Source organism: Habropoda laboriosa, unplaced genomic scaffold, assembly GCF_001263275.1.
Source record: "Habropoda laboriosa isolate 0110345459 unplaced genomic scaffold, ASM126327v1 scaffold34, whole genome shotgun sequence".
Classification (NCBI taxonomy): domain Eukaryota; kingdom Metazoa; phylum Arthropoda; class Insecta; order Hymenoptera; family Apidae; genus Habropoda; species Habropoda laboriosa.
In genome coordinates, this window is record NW_017100142.1 from 303,076 (window position 1) to 323,688 (window position 20,613).

At 46.7% G+C, this 20,613-nt stretch overlaps 3 protein-coding genes across 3 annotated transcripts in view; 2 read left to right on the forward strand and 1 right to left on the reverse strand.

The window, feature by feature from the left end:
- Positions 1 to 359: 359 nt before the first annotated feature.
- Positions 360 to 1,967, reverse strand: LOC108572333 (DNA-directed RNA polymerase III subunit RPC4). Its single transcript, XM_017934556.1, has 7 exons — positions 1,717 to 1,967; positions 1,535 to 1,652; positions 1,213 to 1,465; positions 1,040 to 1,138; positions 856 to 980; positions 544 to 783; positions 360 to 479 (listed from the first exon to the last, which is right to left on the reverse strand). Exons 1-7 carry the CDS (start codon positions 1,965 to 1,967, stop codon positions 360 to 362), a joined length of 1,206 nt encoding a protein of 401 aa, XP_017790045.1.
- Positions 1,968 to 2,682: 715 nt separating this feature from the next.
- LOC108571700 lies at positions 2,683 to 3,948 on the forward strand. Its single transcript, XM_017933815.1, is given in 5 exon segments — positions 2,683 to 2,829; positions 2,889 to 3,186; positions 3,587 to 3,631; positions 3,634 to 3,710; positions 3,712 to 3,948. Coding segments are annotated over 5 exon segments (804 nt in total).
- Positions 3,949 to 4,266: 318 nt separating this feature from the next.
- The window catches only part of LOC108572614 (four and a half LIM domains protein 2), a 65,780-nt gene continuing 49,433 nt past the window's right edge, over positions 4,267 to 20,613 (forward strand). Inside the window, exon 1 of the mRNA XM_017934880.1 lies at positions 4,267 to 4,441. Coding sequence (XP_017790369.1) covers positions 4,397 to 4,441 — 45 coding nt within the window. The 5' untranslated portion in view covers positions 4,267 to 4,396. The remainder of the gene's footprint in view (positions 4,442 to 20,613) is intronic.

The window sequence follows — 20,613 nt, forward strand, 5'->3', positions numbered from 1 at the left end:
TCATTTGTAAAGCTGATTTGTGTAAAAATAATTTTCAAGAAATTAAGCCAAAACAAAAAAATAAATTGCGTCTTAAAAATAAATATTACGTATGTTATAAGAAATTATCACACCCTCTTGTTACGATATTCGTACACAAATTATATAATGGACTTAACCTACAATCACTGTAAATTTATTTAGACTTACGAATTCCTACTGAATTTGTACGTGACACTTCACGTATGTTGTAGTATCGAAAATACACAATTTTCAACAAAAAAAAAGCAATTTATATTTTAAATGTATAAATTCATCACATTTCGCGTAATCTTCACAATAAGCAACACTGAATAAATCTACACGTATTGCAAGCGTATTTACAATTTGGCCAACATTGATTCCCAATCTGGTGAACATATTAGTGTACTATTCACTGGACCTAGATTAATCAGCTCGCCATTTAAATTTTCGGTATCTAGTTTCGCGGCAATGAGGTCCTGCAATATAAATTATTATCGCTGTAACGCCACCTTATGTTTATTTTTATTTTGCAATACGTACTTGCCGAAAACTAAGTTGAGATCCCACATCTACAATCAAATTGTTTTCACCCAACACTAAACGAGCTTTACCCGATTTTAAGATTTGTAATTTGCCTAGAATACCAGGTTTTAAACTATTTAGTGTACAAAATTCCGTTTGAGGCGTGTTTTCATTCTGTTTATCGTAATTTCCGGTATTTGAACGACTTGGTCTAGTGTCGTCTGCACTACCTACTAAACCTGGCAAACAATCTGGAAACTGTGATTGATTTGTTACACGATATATCGAACATACATAAGAATACGTACCGGCTTTAATAAATAATCTAACCTGCATTAAAATATAAGAATTTGGTTCATGTTCCATAATTTTCGGAATGGTATCTAACTGTTCACATTTCGTGTCTGTGTCAGGTTTAGACACTTTAAATTTAGGTTCCTTCTTTGGTGGCAATGCTAAAAAACAATGACTAATTATCATAAAACATCAGTGAATACAACAAGATCATACTTACCTTCTCCATTTTCCAGAAGAATTGGTTTCTTATCTACTTCTTCTTCTGCTTCTTCTTCTTCTGGAACTTTTACCTTAGCTTCTTCCTTATATAACTTTGCTGTAATAAAGAAAAATTAAATACATGTATTCTTATTACAGTGCAAACTAATAGTTTAAAAAGTAATAGAAAACCTTCTTTGACCATTGGTAGTATAACAGGGCCATTATCAAGATTCACTGGTTCATCATCATCAATAAAATCATCTCTCAATATCATTTTTAGTTGTTGTTCTTCTTCAGCTTTGTTAATAACCCGGTTCAAATCTAATTTTGGTTTTTCTAGAATTATTGGAATACTTCTATCACTATCCCCAGAACCACCACCACCTCCACTATAGCGTTTTCCTGCTGTGCTTGTTATACCAGTAGACCATATACCAGTAGACTACAACAAAATGCACATAGAATGTTGTAAAACAACATTGCATTTTCTGAAAGAACATTTTTTATGTACTTGAATTAAATTGCTAGCTCCTCTCCCACGTCCTCTATCATTGCCTCTGCCACGTCCTCTATTATGATCTCTACCTCTACCTCTACCTGATTTTGCAGGTTCATTTTGTGCCACATCACTGAAAGAGATATTATTTGATGAACACAAAGATTCAATCCTCAATTTTTTTTAAATTAACTTACTCTTTCTTCTTTGATCTTTGAGCATTTAAATTTGGTGTGTACACTTTCTTGGGCTTCTCAGTTTTAATGTTGCCACCCAGTGTTAAATCTCTTGGTAAACGGAAAGAGGTCAATCTGGTTGTAGTGGTTGATAAACCAGGCTCTGTTTTAATGTTTTTTAAAGGTACAGGCATAGATGTTCCAGGTTCTACTTTTATTTTTACATTCGAAGGAAGTATATTACTCGAATTATCAGATTTGTCAGAAGCCATTGTTATATGTTACTGTTTAACTAACAGTTGAAACGAAGTATTACAATATTTTTTTTATCAATAAACAAAGTGTTTTTATATATGTGCAAGTACGTATATTTTCAAGGCAATGATTTTTGTAAACGATTTTATTATAACAATTTCTCAGCACAGTACATCGTACATAACCTCTCATATACACAGTGATCGCAAATTTTACAACAATAAAATGTCCTTCGTCAAGATGCGCAGATATCAATAAAGAGATACAACATTGTAACAAACAATTTCATTAAATATATTTTTTGACGCAATTTGTAAATCTGGTAGATCTATAAAGTGTCCATTACACTTCGCTCACATCACACGCGTCTAGCCATACTATTCCGTTTTGACTTGCGTGGAATGTTTAATTAAAATATGTCTCTAAACCATGTTTATCGCTTTATACAATTTGAACTACAAGCGCAATTACAAAGCCGATGTGGAAAAATAAAAATAATGCACCAACACAGATAAATATTGAAATAATAAATAATACGCCATAGCTTATTTACCATGTTTATTCAAAAATTACGTTGTTTCTAGAAAAAATAGAATTACAATAAGGCAGAAAATAACCTCGAGTTAAACAGAATTTCATATCGATACTTGTCGTGTTATAAAAATTTGCAAGTCCTATATATATTTCTCTATTTCATTTCAGAGGCAGCCAAGCAGTTGCAAGTGCATCAAGATGCAAAGGAAAGGCGGGTATTTTCGAAGCGACCGTGAAAAGAGATTTGAAAGTAGCCGCGATCCTAGTGTCCTGTTGTCCTGGAGTCTGGACAGGATACTCCAGATAAGCGATAACGCGAACAGTAACCTCCAGGAGACGACGGTGGTAACGATGTTTTCAGGATGGCTAGTAGTAGGCATCCTGGCTAGTAGTGACATGGGCAGGAGAACAGACTCTGTGTGATGAGGTCATCGTATGGTTTTTTAGCCGCGCCGGCAGTCGCGACGCGGAGCGCCCGTACGCCGGCTGCTACGTATAATCCTGTGGCAGGGACATGCCTGCCATGTGCCTATCCATAGGTAGGCTGACGTATCGTATCTTTGATCGCGAGTACAACGTGTCCTCCTTCCTCTTCGGTGTCACGAAAGCATCGTACGTACGTGAACACGTTCACCTTCCTTTTAATTCGTCCGCGGCGAGTTACCGGTTCCACGGCAGATTACATTTTTCAGTGAGTTTCGAGTCCCCCGTGCCACAAGTGCCTGATTCCGTATCGACGTAATTTCTATACCGGCTAGACAGATGACCGATTTAAAAGGCGACCGGTCAACTACGGTTCTTAAACCTGTTTCCCTCCCCCTTGACATGGAGCACGCCGAGTTTTCGAGTAGCCTGCCTTCGTGGTACCTGCCCGTGGTATCTTTCGGTCGGAGTCCTTTCTAGCATTCTACCGGATCAGAATCTATCCCTGAAAACTTCATTCCGTGTTACGACACGAAACGTACACACTTTATAACTCGAGCTTCTGCAATACGAGCCTGCTTATTTTCGATTAAGGCTCTATCGTCGTGACATTCCACCGGTCAAACACCTTTTACGTCCTTCGTAAATATTCAAAAGTTTTCTGAACACTATTGGCAAGTGGAGGGGGCGGTGTTCCGAAGGATACCACGTGTTTCGGGGTACGCAACGAGCGAAATATCGCGGCGCAGGCGCGAACCACCGAAGCTCGTAGTCGACGAGTTTGAAATCTCTTATCGCAGACCGCGAAGCGTGCCTCTCCATGAAACGGTCCGTGTTTTCTTGTCCTCGGAACGGCGAACGTTGATTCTCGCGTGTGCCCGACGCGATGCCACCGGATACATGGAGTGTCGGATTCGAGCTTGCTCACGGGAATCGATAATCAGTTGCTCGCAAAACCTCGAGATCGTTCGATCGAAATCTAACCTCGATCGTCGTTTCGGCGTGAACGTTTTCTCATTCGCGAGATTAGTTCGTGTTTAATCGTGTTTCGACGCGCCGGCACGATTGTAAATAACCGTGTTGTTTTTAAAGTCTGTCTCTGTGTCACACATGTCGCAATCAGTGTTTCCTTCGTCGGCATAACATCGACACGATCGTCGTTGTTCGACTCGGTTATCGTGGTCTTTCGCCTTGGTTCGTGTCTAGATGTAAAAACGGCGAATTCGAGTGAACAAAAGACACGCAAATGTCTTTCAGCTGTCGAGGGCACGTGAACGTGAATGTGTCGGTCTATCTCTCGCTTTCTTCGTGTTTGAATTTTTCACATCGCGTTCGCGCGTGCCACCGTGTAGCGTGTTGAGAACATTTATTTAATAATCCAAGTGCATTTAAGTGTCGTATTTGCGAGATTCGTGGTCGTCGACTGTCGGGGATCGTCTACAGGGTGTGAAGAAGTGTCTCGGACAAAAAAAGTGTCTGCTCGGCGAAGATGAACGGCGTGCAACGGATGCCCACCGACGCGTTCGACGCCAAGGTGAGTTTACAATTTACCCATTCAAATACCCGCGAATTTACATGTCGCAAACACCGTCTACGTAGTAGACTTATGCAAATCACCGTGTGACATTCCTCAATAATCAGGTATTGTTGCGTATTAATCTGAATAATGTTATACTATCGTAACGTAGCGTCGAACATAGCCTCTAAGATGCGTAGTAAAAAAAAAAAACCTACTGCTAACTTCGTGGACCATAAACAATGCAACGGTTACATAGAAAAAGGCGGGCGGATCGGTCGGTAAGAAAAGTAAAAAGCGAAAATCGAGCCGCTAAAAGTGTGTCTCGATTTACGAGGTTACCGGCGGTCGATGGAGTAAACCGAGCCAGCGAAGGTTATTTAAAAACCATCATTTGACATGTGTACGCGTAATCGGGCCTTGGCCCGCGTAACCCAGTACATACATACGTCGCCCTTGAACGGTGTCGTTACTTCTCGTCCAAGCGTACATAGGATCGGTATACTTTCCGTTGTCGTCTATTCGTCACTCTAACACGTACATATATCCCCTACGTTAAATATATTTTTTCCCCCCCCTCGCTTCCGCAATGCGGTTCACCCTACGTGAACGTTTTTTCGGCGGCCATTACTATCGATTAAATCACGTGACATGCATCGACCTATAGATTTCGATTTCGCTGGTTATCGGTAAGGTTACGAATTGCATTGGAATCTATTTCTACGGTAAGCACGTAAGTAGAAAGGTTCGTCATCTTGGAGTTGTTGGTCTTGTTGAACGAAACCAAGTGTCCTCGGGAATGGTTACCAAGAGGACATCGATCGTCCGGATTTATATCGTGCAACCTCGCGTGTCGCTTCTCCTCGTGGAATATTTGTTGGAAACGCGGCATTTCCCCATGTGTAATTTCACATAAAAGTCTCTCGCAGCTTGTGTTGGGAAGAAGGGTACACCGGTAGAAACGAGCGCGAGCGATGCAACATAAATAGGTATATTTTTTCCTCGCTTCACCGAGTTATCATTAGATTGTATCACTTATCGTCTATGGTCATCGCGATAAAATTCTACGCCTGTTGATATTCCCCGGTAATTAATCAACGAACCGAACCGAATCGAATCGAATCGAATCGCACGTACGTACGAGCTTTCTCTAAAAAGAAACGAAAATTCGCGTCTAATTGGACGACGAGTTACTCCTCCCTGTTAGAGAGAAGCTCGAGTTCCCTTACACGATAGAAATCCTTGGGTGGAAAGCTCGACACGGGCCTAGAGGGAAGAAGGAAGGGAGAAAAAAAGGAGAGAGTCTCGAGACGACAAGGGAAACGCGTACGCACGCCGCGCCGGTCGCCTCGCCACAAATAAGAGCCACGGGTTCACCCACTTTCCTGTCTGCCAAGGTGGCCACCGCGAGAGCATTACCATTCGGTAAGGGGCACGATGGTGTGCGTACGTGCGCGTCGAACATAACGTGCAATTAGGTGTCTTAACGCCGAGGCCGGTGCACCGAGGTAACGCGATACCTATACCGGCCTATGGCAACGCGACTCCATCCAGCCAGACCCTGATTCCAGCCAGTCGACACGCTAGCGTCGATTTCAACCCTCCAGGCGAGCCTGGTTCACTCCATACCTTATTCTGTGTTCTCGATAAAGATTCACCAGCTTCTGCTTACTTAGGGTTCCGCTTTATCAGATTTCTCACAGAGAATCTCCGAGTTTTCGAGCTTTTACGCTTGGAGTTTGTATGAGAGAACTCTCGAGTGTCTCGGGGAAGGGTAAATTAAAGGGTTGATAGGGGGCCATGATTTCTATTCTAGTGTGGTCAAGGTTTTAGGAAGAGACTTGTACCATAGTGAAAGAGCTGGTAGAGTTTGTATTTTCAAACTCTCGAGTGTCTCAGGGAAGGTGTCTCATTAAAGGGTCGATAGAGGTAGATTTAAAAAAGAAAGGGTCTGTTTTCGAGCTTTTGTGCTTCCACTTGGTGGAGTTTATATTTTCCAACTCTCGAGTGTGCAATCATTTTTTTCCGAATTTGGTCAATATTTCTTTTTGGAGGATGTAAGAAGAAAGGGTTCCTGTTTCGTTCGATTCAAGATACATTTTGAAATTGACGAATTTGCAGCGAAGAGACTCGTATCATAGCGAAAGAGGCGGTAAAGTCCGATGTCTCTTGCGAAGAGACCTCCGAAATGCTGTTTACGCAGGCCAGTGGTACGATAACGTTACCCCTAGAGAGGAAGTTGGTGTAACCGATATAAATAGTGTTGACGAATGCCGTGCAATCTCGTAACGCGATCGCCCCGCGATTTCTCGCGCTTTTTGCCTGTCGTCGTTTCGCTGGTCGAATAATAAGCGCCTTTGCGAGACACTTAATCGATCCACCGGGCAAAAACAAAAGGAATTTGTTACGATAGAGTTTTGCTGAAATCGTAGCCAGTGTCTTCTGGATGTGTCTGGCGTTGCGTAAGCTGGCATTTCTCTGAGAAAAAGTACCCGGGCAGAGTTGACTCATTGGTTGAATCTTCGTGGACGATCGTCACGCGTGATTTCGACGGTCCTCTTCTGAACGTAACGGCTAATATTTTTCACAATTTCGAATTTCCTCTGGAAACCGTAGTCCGAAAAAGGAAACTAAGACGCGTTGTCTCATCCCTGGTGTTTCGCAACGATTCGCTAGCCTACTCCTCCTTCTCCTTTTTTTTTCTCTTTCTTTTTGTCACGACATTTCTCACTGGATGCTCATTCGCCGTGGCCAATTAAACGGGCGAAACGTGGAACGATCTCGTTTCGATATTTTCGTATAGACGTCTCGCGATGGTTCGCGCAAGGTCTCGCGTTTATTAAGATGCAATAAACCAGTCGCGCGTGCTGCGGCCACGCTCGAAGGCTGCTCTATCCTGAAGCCCGAGTGAAAGCAACCGGGAACCCATTCCCCTGCACTCTTTTTCCTTTTTTTCCCTCGCTTTTTTTTTGTTCAATCGAACTTCAGTTTCGCGTTACTCCGGGGCAACTTTCACGGGCTCCGAGCAACGTGGAAACCCTTGAGATGCTCCTCCGTGAATTTTCACCGAATCTCGTAAGGTCGAACGTGCAGTTATCGATAAGACGGAACAACCGATCGATAAATCACTTTAGAAATTTACGCAAGAAACGATATTGGAACGGTCGTATCGTAGTCCGTAGCAATTGGCCGCTGGCGAAGTAACAGTTTTCGTCGACTCGAGAGGCACAAATCACCGGGCTCCCGTTAAAAAGCAGGCCTCTATTGTTACCTTACGAAATTGCCGCGATAAAACGCGCGCGATCGATCATCGGCTCCCCCTCCCCGCCAGACGGCTCGCTATTAATCTTATTTCGCAAACGGCAGCCGCAAATCGCGAGTTATACGGCGTATTTAAGCGAACGGCTCATTTGCCGCAATTAGGTCAATTATTATCATTTGCTGGAACGAGTCGTAAACCGGCGCGATTATACTCTGCTGCGCGCGAGACAACGTTAGGAAACAAGGTACCGGCTCTGCCACTTGCTGCTCTTTCTTTCGTCCCCGCGATTCGCCGCGCTCCTAACCCATTTGCCACGGCTATAGTGACACGCGCATTATACTTTTACCTACAGAAACAACGATAGTAGAGACTGCAGAGGCGCAGAGCCGCCGAATCGCAAACAGAAGGTTTCTAAATTTCCTCAACCCGTCGTAACTTCAACTGGGTTCAATCTTCCCGAGTCTCGATATAAATTCCAATTAATCGCAGCTTGTCTAAATAGGGAAAAAACTGAGAACGCGGAAAATTACGTGACTCGCAGGTAAAGTGTTAATCAGCGTGACGCGCGTTGAAAAGAAATCGGATGATGCATCGCGACCAGGTTCCGCGGCGAGTCGCGACCTCATAACTTCCGCCGCGTGTGCACCGGCGAAAGTAGGATAACTCGCGAACCCTGTCTTTTGAAATAAACACGCGGCCACGTTTGTCCGGTCGAAGTGTGCTTCTTTCTCTACCAGAAAACGAGGGTAGAGCCTGGTGGAAAACATTCGCGAGAGATAGGAATAAAGTAACATGGTCGAAGTGGGCAATTTCTGCGATTACGATCTTGGAACGATAGAGAGGCCTTCGATACCCCCTAGAAACCCAACTCGTCCGGTAAAAGAACGAGGGCATTTTTACGATCTACGATACCGCCATTTTTGGCCACGAATTCTGATTGAACGTATCGACGTAAATCCGATTCAGTTTCGAAAGATCTGCCGGGCGAGGAGAGTTAAAGAGAGGAATCGCGTGGCGATGTTGCTCGTCGTGTTTTCATTTATGGTTAAACGGGTTCTCCGTACGACGAACATGGTTACCGCGTGTCACGGCTAGAGAGAATCGTCGAACGATCGAACGATCGAACGATCGAACGATACCAGAGGGGCACACGCTCGATTCCAATCGCGCAGGCCTCGTCAATTATTTCGTTACCACGGACAGGAATCTTCGATATCAATTATCAGTTACACGCGAGACATGCGTAATTGCTCCGACATTCTTCCTTCTTTTTGCCATCTTCCTCTCGCCGCAGATTTATGTCTTGATCGTTCCGACGCGAGGGATCTCACTTTGATCTACGAGACAAATGGCTCGAGAAACGAGTAGGTATATACGCGAAACGTCTGATAGGCAGATCGGCGTGTACCTTTTTCACCTCGAAACGCAATTCCCCGCAGACCGTACGGCGCCAGACTTCCGGTACGACACTCGTCTCTTTCGTAAAAATCGCCGCGTTTTCGATAACGCTTAAACGTCACTCGTCACTTTTCATAGAAATTGTACACGATTAGATTGCACCTCTCCTACCATTTATGCAACTCTTCCCGCGACTCTCTTCGTCGCGCGTAATAATGTGCTCATTATCGTTATTATTATTATGATTAAATGGCTGATTTATTAGAGGCTGGCCGGTTCGCAGAGAGGACGCGAAACCAACACGTAGGACTTCCGTAGGTGGTTACACGTGTACCCGTTATCGAACAGATTTCAATTAACGTTGACTGACGATCGACTGGGTACCAAACTAATTGCCTGTAATAAAGCAACCTCGTTCTCTCCTCTTCCCCTCGGCCCTCTTGGATCGCGCCGCGAGTCTTTTTGTCCCGCCTATCGACCATTCCAACGGTTTCGCTTGTTAATTTTCCTTAAACGTCGCGCGCCGCGATCAAATTGTCAGGATAAACGAAAAGGGAACCAGGTGAACAGAGCTTTTTCTCTCTCTGTCTTTTCGTTCCGAGGTGGAACTCGCTACGTTGCGGAAACTGGAGAACGCCTTCCAGGCAACGTTCGCGTGTCTACCGACAGTTGAGCTCCTCGGGGAGTCGCGTGACTCCCGTGGGATGCTTACCTAATGCTCGAAGAGGAACGATAATGTAACGTGGACAACGTTGCTCCCTGGAAGCCACACGTTAGCTGCCTCACGAACAGGGACAATCCCACGAGAACAAGATGGACGACTGTCGTGGCCAGGGAATGCCTGATTAATTCTGTCGAATTATGTCGCGTTCGAAACGTTTATCCGGTGTTATTCGCCAGGCGAATATTTATTTCGCGCGCAGTTAACACCTCCGCTCTCCGCCTGCTCGTTCGTAGACGAAAGGCAAACACTCGGCGATCTTGCGAATTGTACGTGATTCGCACTCGCTTATCGCATCGAACCGCGTGATTTGACGATCGATCGGTCGTTATCTGATCGCGGATAAAACGACGATAACGGAAGGTTTCTCTGTAAGAAACCGATGCTTTCTTTCAACGATTCCCGCGGAACCTTGGTAGGGTAGGATTAGTCTCTGTTTGAACGATCGGTAATTATCGTATTCTAATTCTGGTAACGCAGAGTTGCGTGTCGAGCGTGTTTCCCTCGTGGGATTCTCAATGGAATTGGACGACCGAGCCGATTCATTTATAATTTCACGGTCCAACGGGTCGTTCCGCGCTTCTCTCCGACTTGGAGCTGTTTTTGCACGCGATTGCGGCGTTCCATCTGTTCACCGTGATTTCGCCGAAATTAAAAACACCTTCGATCCATCCCCGAGATTCTCTCTTCGTCAACTTAAAAATGCGATATCTGCGATAAAAACGAACGACAAGAGGAACGTCTGTCAAATATTCATTTTAAACGACGCGCTAAGAGAAATGAGAAAAGTTGGAGACCCTCGGACAGACAGAAAATGCATCCCCTATATGGGTACCTAAACGTTTTCCAATAAGTATCGGGTTTCAGGCGCGATTAATTGGATCGAAAGTTTCGAGATAGGGTGTCAACCGTGAAAAGGTGAACACATCGTTCGCGGTCTATAGCGGGTATAATCAACCACGCCCTTTCGGACCTTATCTAGGCTGCACCCTTCCTCATACCCTCCGCGTATTCCCCTCTGAAAGGTTAGCTCTCGCCGAGTGTGTCCTGCGGGACTCCAAACCGGAGGAATTCGAACAATTGTCGCGCGTCCTTGATGTTTATTCCGCTGCGTTAGCGACACTGCTCCACCCTTCCTTATGGCTTCTTTATGCAAAAGGGTAGATCCCCTTTCACGTGTCGCTTCTTTCTCGTACTTCAAAGCAATACGAATTCCCCGGTTGCAGAAAAATGTCGACCTTTCGCCGGCGAAAACAGCCTCTTCTGACCAGAGAACCACCTATTTCGTTGGAATTGTCGTCGCAGGAAATTGGCAACATTCACTTAAGTATTCTGGTTTATCGATCGTCGGTGAACTAGAAGGAAAACGCGAAACATCACCCTCGATAGAGTATCGTGCGTCAAATCACTCGTTTCCTAATAGCCACGGAAAGTCCTCTTGATTTGATTGAAGCAGCGTTCGATTCTGATTCACCATTTCCGGCAACAAGGTTATCTGAAACGTTAGTAAACTCTCGAAGATCCGGAGAAGCCACGTGAAGATCGACGATCAAGTAAGAGGCTGTTTAAGTGCGGCTCGCTTAGTTCAACGAGGATTGATAAACTCTCGAGAACACCGCAAACTGCTGCTATTTCAGTCCTCGTTTCGGATAAACGTCACTTCCGCTTCATTCCACGTAATGGTTAATTTACTACCGTAAATACGTTGCGTAACGTCAAAGGGAGACGCATCCGAAGGCCAAGTTCAGGCCTGCCTTTCGTCGCTTTCCGCACTTTTCTTCGATCTTGGGAAAGTTCCCAGTTGACGGAAAGGTGTAAACAGAGGAGCCGAGTAGGATAAACCGGTGAAAATTTATAACGCGCAGAGAAATAGAAAGATCCGACTACGTATTTCCTTTTTCCAATCGTCGAAAGAGAAAAAGGGAAGAAAGGGGCGAAACAATGGAAAGTCCACGATAGAAATTCTTCGTCTTTCTTTTATCTTCTACTCGATCACGGCCGCGTTATACACTGTGGAACAATACTTGGAGATCTCTGAGTCGGCCATGTTTCGTGACCAGATTGGAGCACGTGCCATAGCTAACGGCCGTTCGACCTGATTTACATCCGACTACTAGGTTTCCCTTTTTGGCGATCATCGAGCGTCCTCATCGGGCGCTGCACACAGAAGAACGAGCCTTCGCTTTGGAAAATGAACGCGGGGGCCTGGAACGAAGGAGAAAAAAGGAGGACGGTTTCGCGATGCTGAAAAGAACAGAAGCCTTTTCATACACGTGATCGTTTCGCGTGCCATTCCTATCTTTCGAATAATGTTCCCGCGGCGGCATGAAAATCAGTCGCTTCTAAGAATGGTTGGGCGTTAGACGTAGTCGCGATTAGAAGCGGATGTAGCTAACGTTCGACCTGGAGAACAAGCCTGGCTTTTAAAACTCGAGCATCGAACACGGTGTTTCTGATACGAACGTCGAGGTTTATTCAGCTTCCCGACGATTCTTCCGAGCGACGATATTCCGCAGCCGTGTGCCGAACGGTGGTAGAAATTTAGGCTCGATGCTTTTGCGGTTTTCAGTTACACATTCTTTCCCGAGGTGTGACAACTCGATAAGCTCGACCCACACGTTCATTGTTCTTCTTGGTGAGGCAATTTTTATCTGACTCCATTAGCGAAATTTTTTCCCTCGGCAAGCTGCGCCGGTGTGGATGTGGACGTCGAGAGGAATTTCTTATTTCTACATTTTCCATCCCGGCGAACGTAGTTGACTTCAATTCAGATAGCAGTGTTCGCGGAAGGTTGACGGGTTTTAGGCAGTTCGTGACACAGGTTTTGCTCGTATTAATCACTGCGGAGCACGTTTATTAAGTTACATTAGGTGAGTGGAAACATTGACCGTGGTTCCTGGTTGCGTCAGGGTCGTTTCACTTTATTTAATAAGAGTAAATTGCCCTCCGGTCAACGATGTTAGTACGCCGTTGTATAATTTATGAATAATGAGCGGTTCCTCGGTTCGTTTCTCTAAGTTAGACGCACCGGGGCGGCGCTCCTCCTAAATATTCGCGGGTCTAACGCGTTGTCGCTATATCTTAAAAGTTAATCCCCATGCTCGTTGTTTCCGTCACAGTAAATCTGCTACGCGGGATTTACGTTCTGCCGAGAGTTCGCGCCTCTCGCTTTTATATAACTCACGACCAGGCTCTCCGTACGCCTGTCCTTTGTACCTCATTTTACGCTGCTTCTTTTTATTTCAAATCTCACTTTTTCTTTTAATTCCAACGAAACTGCGACGTCTCCCACGATTCTCCAGATTTTTTAACAGAAATTCTTTTGTCATCTAAGTAACAGATGTATCTTTCACCGAGAAAAGTTTGGTTAAATTGGTTCCTTTAATTCTTTACGAAACTGCGATGGCTCCCACGATTCTCCAGATTTTTCGATAGAAATTGTTTTGTTATCTGACCAACAGATGTATCTTTTACTGAGAAAAGTTTGCTTCAATTTGTTCTTATAATTTTAGCAAAAAAAAACACTCTCGAATTCTCGATTCTTCGTAATGAAAATTCGTCCTGAAAATTCTCCTTTCCATTCTCTTTTGCGACGCGTGCCTCGAATACCAACTTCATTCGCCACGACGTTGTCCATTAAATTCCTCGTTACTTACACCGCTAGCCAATACTCGTAATCCACGATCGTCGATCCAGTTTCTAGCTGTCGCGCGGCCAGAACTCACGCAGACACAGACACACACACACACAGAGACACAGCCACTCGATTACAGCGTGAAGAACAAGCAAATCCACGGGTAGATTCTCGTTATTTTCGATCTCCGGTCGTCTTGATACCTCAAGCCACGCGTCCGATAGGTTGTCGCGAAGTCAATTAAAACTTGCGTGTCTAAATATAGCAACCAAGTGGCGCAGCATTCCGATCGTGGACATTGGTCGGGCCTAGTGTGTGCATAAGAACGCGTGAAACTTGAACGACGCGACGATAGATGATAAAAATCCGCCAACGCGGCTTCGTTCCGTGGAATTGGATGGATAGAAGCGCGGAGGGACCGGAAACGCGGAAGCAGTTTCGCGACTGGCGGCGTTTATTAATATCAACGGTTGACGAAACACTTTGTGTTCAAGGATAGTTTCTCTTTGGAGTAATTCACGTTCTCCCAAGTGAATTTCTCGGTGGTCCAAAGTGTGTCGAGGAACGAAGGTTTCCCGCGTGTGGAAGAGGTTCAATTAAATCGCAGCACACGATCCCACGCGATTGACATTCTTTAAATGATACCTGCTCCCGTTGTACGCGCGCGGCGGGAGAAGGAAAAAGGGAAAAAATGCACTCGCAGAGATATCTGGAACAGCGTGTCGGACACGTGAGAGTGAGCACAGGTGACAGTGACCTGACAGCGCGAGCAGAGACCGCCGAACGAAAACGCATTGGGAGCCTATAAACACTCGGTGACACAATCGTTGGGGAATGTCGATGTCGGAGGGCCATAGGTCCTCCTCTCTCTGTTTCTCTCTCCCGCTTCTCGTGGAAATATTCGAGATTCCCGGAGGAAGTACGGTCGAGCATGAAATTGTCCCTCTTCGATACCATTATGCGACTTTGAACGCGAAACCGATCGGGGAGCGGCTACGTTTCCGGATATTGCGATAGATATCGGGGATTCGAAATCGAGTGCGCGCGGTATATCTGCTCGCTTTGTCGGTTGTTGTATCGTCCTTATTATACAACCGTAGCGTGTACGGAGTACATCGTAGAAACGAAGACAGAATTGCCGTTTCAGTCGTGAAGAAATTACGCGAATAATCGCGTAACTATACGGTTAGAGTAAAGAGTTGAGAGGTTAGGCTATCGAACTTGTCACTTGTCGTAATACCAATCAGACGCGAATCGAGCGTGGCGTGTCGCCTGCGTCGTCGCTTTTATGAATAATGTAAGAAAGAAATGCTAATCGAAATACTTTGAAGCGGCGGCTCGCGCTAACGATTCGATGAATCACGGCCGATCGCTTGCGCTGAAAGCCAGGCAAGAAAGGGAAAGCCCTCGTTCGCGAAACAGCGGCGAGGGATGACGTAAAGGAACTGTGTCGATTGCCGGTTTAATCCTTCGACGATATTTCGAGGCGAGAGAGCGCGGCGAGCAGCTCGCCTCGCCGTCTGTACGCCATAGTCAAAAGTCTAATAGTGAACGGGAGGAGTGAAATTAAGGAGGAGAGAGAGAGAGAGAGAGAGAGAGAGGGAAAAGAGAAACGTTGCAGCAGGCATGTAGATTAAAAGGACAGGCGCAAAAAGCGACCGAAGAAAGATGCTGTAACGCTGCAGTTGGCACGATGCCATTCGCCGTGTTTTTTTTCTTCTCCTTGGCCATCCTCGCGAAACTTACGACGTGCGCGGAAAAATATCAAACCCGCCAAAATGGAATTCTTATCGCACGCCACGGTGGGCTTCGCAATTGTCGAAAGATGGCTCCGTTCCACGCGATATTACGCTCTTTTCTCTCCCCACGTTTATTTCATTTTCTCCAATTTCCACGCGGAACGGATTTATCCGTACACACGCGTATCGATTTTCGATAATCATCTTCTAACGCGTTCGAAATTACGTATGGATAAGGGGGTGGGGGGATGAGAGGGGGCAAAATTTCTGTTGGAATTAAACGGATAGATATTCTTCCTCGCGAGCGGCTCGGTGAAAGACGAATACATCTACCCCAACAGCGGTAATTTCACTTTCTACCGGGAACAACCGATCGCCGGCGCAAATGTCTCGAAGAGGTGGATTATCATGCCGCGGGCGTAGCTCAGTCGAAATAAAGGTCGCGGTGACCAGACAGGAATTATTTATGCTTTAAATTGACCAGCTAAATGACGCCACTTCCGCGCGCGTGACATCATAACGCCGTTGCTCAATGTCACCGTTCATTTTCGTCGGTTCCCCGTGAAATTACAATCGTGACTGTGTATTTTTCTCTCTTTAATCTCGGGCTAAATTCTCAGGCCACTCTTTTTTATTATTCCTCGCGTGACGACCATCGGGAAAGCCCGTCCATTTAGTCAGGATTGTCCTCTCGCGTGAAACGATGCAATTGCAACGCCATACTCGCTTTTTCGAAAAGATTTTCCGATCCTTCTCGTTCGACGTGTAAACGTTCGTTTGAAAGGAAGAAAGGCTGGATATCGGAGCATTGCGGTCGACTTGGGTAGCCTTGTGACGGGGAAATAGTTTATCAGAAACCGGCTGGAAATAGGCGGTAACTCCCGCTGCGTGACGCTCGTTTCCCGTATTTGTTCCGTAACTTCTCCAAAGGAGTAACCTTGCGCGGCCGCGTCTCTGCGTCCAATACCGGCTAACATACGTTAGCGTAATTTCAATTCAGCCAGACATTATGCGGGATTGAGGTCGTTATCGAATTTCGATAATTCGTTGTATTAGGACAGACTTTCCATTCGGCTCCTTTAAAGCGGCAAGGTTGACTCGGTGACGTAAGACCGTTTCCTCGAAGAACGACCATCGATCTTGGTGCTATCTCGATTAAATTGGGAACAAAGGTGTTGGATCGGTATGTAAATGAAAAGGGATCAGAGTGACAGAAGGAGAGGAACGCTCTCGATTACTTTCCATCGGTGGAACACCTTCTTCGTTGGGGGGAAAAAAGGGAAAGATACTCCGTAGATGGGAGAAGTTGAATCGATTTTTCAGCTCGAAGCACCGCAGATCCCTGCGTTATCGGCCCGAGACACGGTCTACGTTCATCGAAGAAATCACCGGACGATGTCGCCTTCGGATTAAGCCTGAGGATCGATTGATTTAGAAGCTTCGTACCGGTCATAGAATACGAAACTGGATCGCCCCTGCACAACTGCAACTTCCCTGCCAGAATTTACTTCGCCCGAAGAATTTCCTATCGTTCTCCGTCAGATCTCCGTGGAGGTATTTTTTTTTTTTTTCGCGGAGCAAACGAGTAACGGCACCGGGAGCAAAAAGCCAGATTCTCAGCGGTCTTAGAGTTCCTCCCTTCGACCTGGAACGTATTTATCAATCACTGTCTCCGTAGGTTTACGGTACCGGTCTGCGCGGCCTAAAGATTCGAGAGGGAGAGGGGAAGGTTGCAAACGTTGGTCCGTAATTGCGCGTAGAATAATCTCCGTTGGTGAATTCAGTTCCGCGTTCAGGCTGCTACACAGTTGAAGGTTTACGTTTCGTCAGAATTGTACGCAACGGCGGTGTCCAGGCGTTCTCCAGTGGAACGAGACCGGCACACAGGTCCCCGAGTGACTCACCGACGCTCGACAATTGTGACATACACCGCTAAACGCTTAACGGTATATCTCAGTTAAATCCAATTAGAGTAACGTCTGTCTCCTTCGGTTCGATCTCAGCTGGAACTTCCGATCCATTTTTCTGACGTGTCACCTACAAATTGGGGAGTTCTCCGTTGCGTAAACCGGGGAGAGTAAAATTTCGAAATTTACGTATTCCATTGAACGTAAGAGATTTCAACGTCTATTTCTGCCCGGACAATTACTCAAGCCGTGTCAAGTCCATACTCCCTTTGGTTCCGTTTTGTCTGTGGCGTAACGAGGTCTAGGCTGGCGTAGGCTAAAAAGAAACAGCTCGGTGTTTTACGCGCCTCGGCAAACACGATTGCAAATTACACGTATCAGGCCGGCCTGGTATTCGTGCATTCATTAATGGTGCCTTGAAGGAACGCGCGTGTGAACGACGCGTTAAAAACCGTTTGCTCTTAATGCACCGCCCTTGAATCTGCCAAGTATGTGGGCATAGGTAACTGTGTTACTCTCGACGCAATTCTCCTCTTCGATGAACGATCACGCTCTATTCACAGCCTCTGAGAACTGTAGAACACAACGTAGATAGCGGAAAAGAATTGTAGCCTCTGCGAAGCGCGTGAAGATGAGCAAACATTGTAGAATGTACGTTGGAAGGCGCGGAATAGTTTATCCGCCGGCGAGGGGCGATCATCGAGTCTCTCTCCGTGACACAGATAATCGAAGAGCGAGCCGTCGATTCGACGGATACCCTCGGTCTCACCATTTCGGGCGAAAAGGTCGATACGAGCGCGTAAGGCCCCGTTCACCGTGCGGTTAGAGCTCTCCAACAGCGGGGGCGTTGTGACAGGACCTTGTCGCGGCCCACACACAGGGCTGTATCGTTCAATTCCACGAAAACTCTCCTCCGTAGATTTCCATTGATCTTTGAAAAAAATTTCCAACATCTACCGCGGACAGCACGTTGAATTTCCTTTCCCGCGGATCTCTCCCCTTTCGAAAGCAGACGTTGTCTCGTTCCTTCCTTTATGTAAATCCTTTCTTCCTCGCCGGCAGCCGTTGGGCTGTTTCCACGTGTGGTACGGTCCTGGAGAACGTCGCTGAAGGCAGAAGGATATTTAATTATCGATCTTCGACCGACTCTTTTTTTCTCTTCAAAGGATCACGTGTGGGTGAGGAGGCGTGTGGGTATACAGGAGCCGTTTCCGGCGGCCATCGAAGAAGATGCATAAAACGACGCGGCGGCCTTGATTTCACGTTTACGCGTGTACGCGAAAGATCGTCGGTGAAATGGATCGAGCGCGCACACCCGGCTTTAGCCTACATAACCGACTTCGTCACGATATCGCTCCTCTTTTCCCTCGCACTCTCTCTTTCTCCCTTCCTGGCTGTTTCGCGTGTACTATTGCTGTCTCGACTGAAAAGATTCCGGTGAAACGAAATAATAATCGTTCCTCTCTGTGCCGTTCGAGTGGTGTAAAACCGGGGGAAAAAATTGGAACCGTTTTATTCCGCAAATTGGTCCCCGGATGGTTCTTCTGGACGACCGCGGGTCGGTTGGTTCGCAGTTTTCTCGCGGTTAGAAATTCATCGGGCAATTAGAGGCGAGCGGAGCACAAAGCGGAACTTAATTACGGCGTGGGGACCCGTTAAACGGTCCTGGTGTACCTGGAAACGGCGCTTCTTCCACGTTTCAGCTTGAAATCGTAAAAATTCTGGCTCGATCGTAATCGAAGAGGTGACCGTAAGAGATCGATCAAGATATCAGCGTGTCTTGGCCCGTAAGTCATGTCCTAAACGAGAGGAACGCGATACTCGACGCACACGATCGATTGTTTGCGGCGTAACGGTGAAAGCTCACTTAGGGGGGGATACGAAAGCTCTTTGCCGGGTTGAAACCCGGTCGAAAATTATCCGCCCGTGTCAATTTACAAGCGAAACGCCACCCACGCGCAATAAATCCGTCCCCGTTGTAAATTATAACGCGCGACGGTAATCGACGCTGGGATACGCCGCGATATTTCACCCCTGAGCACAACCAGCCCGGCATTGTCTCGATCGTAACGAGACGGTTGCCTCGTTTAAGGGGGAATTATCCTGTCTCATTAACCACCGTGGATCGACATATTTTTCGCTCGAGGGAGCACGAAACGAGCGTCTTCTCTCGCAACGAGAACGCATCCGTCAGTTGGCGATCGGCAATAAAGCTGTACGCCTCGACACCGACGTTCGTGAACTTATTAGACGCGCACCGATGGTTTTAGAGGGGCGTCTCTTTGTTTGTCAGGACTATTCGTCCAGTCGATGGCCACTTGGAGGTTCTCCCAGAGTTTCGGCAGAGTTTCTTCGGTGGCTTGTTTTCAGCGTTTCCACGGGATGAATCATCTCTCCGGCCTGTCCAGGTGACAAAAGTGCGTCTCGAAGATTTCCAAGGAAGAGTCTGACTGTTTCTGACGGAACCTTGGTTTTCCTGTTATTCCAACCACTCGATCATCCGGCTGATTTTTCTGAGGACTCGGTGAGTCAAGTCCGGGCCTACATAACTCGTTTCACCAGTTCTCCGTCAAGGATACGTGTTTTCTGGGGGGGAATTTTGAGCTTTCTGGTTGAACCACGGGGAAGAGCAAGTCATCGAGAATCGCCGCCATCGACGTGGTTCTCCGACTTTTTGCCAGGCTTCTTCCTCTAGTAAGTAAAACGAGCAGGAGAAGCGTCTGAATGAGTGGTCTGGCATGGAAAACGATCCGATTAGGAGCGTCGATCGTCTCCGGCTTGATGACTGTAATTAGCCAGGCTCCACGAATGGGACAGGAGCTACTCTTGGAGCCGTTCGATAGAGGATAATCGAGGCGCGCGTACATTGTATAGCAGTGGCCGTCGTTTCGCTATAATTCGCCGCTTCCGATGGCAGCGCGTGGCGAAAGAAACTCTGGCGAAACGGCGACTCGCGTCCTTGATCGAATCCTGCCTGAAAATATATACCGGACAAGGAGAAAATCTTTTCTCCCTCTACTTCGTAAAAGCTCTTGGAATTTTTATCCGTTCGTCGCGCTATTTACCGGAGGTTGGAAATTCTCGGAGAGAAGAGACGAAAAGCGCACAGTGGCACCGAGAGGAGAGAGAGTCCCAGAATCCCGGTGAACTCGAGCGAGGTCGAGCTCACGTGGTCGGCCGCGGAGGAGCCGGATTAACGGGAGAATCGAGTGGTCCGCCGCCTCACCTCGGGGAGGACCGCAGGAACGGAGGACAGGCGAAGGAGGCGGCGGTGCAAACGGCGATGCAAAGAGGCGGTGAGGCGAGGAGCGTGGAGGGGGACCGAGGAGAGAGAGACAGGGATGGAGGGAGAGAGCGAAGAAGAGAAGGAGGGGAAGGTGGTGGACAGGACCAGGATGGGGAAGGGGGAGGGAGAGGAGGAACACGCTCTCCTCCGGTGCACACTCTCGTGGTGACTCCGACCGGCAAAGTGCTCGCGTTCGTGAAAGTCCACAGACGACTTTCAGGGTCGTCTGCTCCGCTCGTTCCT

Excerpts from the sequence above, each read along its gene's own strand:
- LOC108572333 (XM_017934556.1), bottom strand. The coding sequence starts at position 1,967 with ATGGCTTCTGACAAATCTGATAATTCGAGTAATATACTTCCTTCGAAT. Across the intron at positions 1,653-1,716 it reads CAAAGATCAAAGAAGAAAGA|TGATGTGGCACAAAATGAAC; the intron begins GTAAGTTAATTT and ends TATCTCTTTCAG. Across the intron at positions 981-1,039 it reads TCTTCTGGAAAATGGAGAAG|CATTGCCACCAAAGAAGGAA; the intron begins GTAAGTATGATC and ends ATTGTTTTTTAG.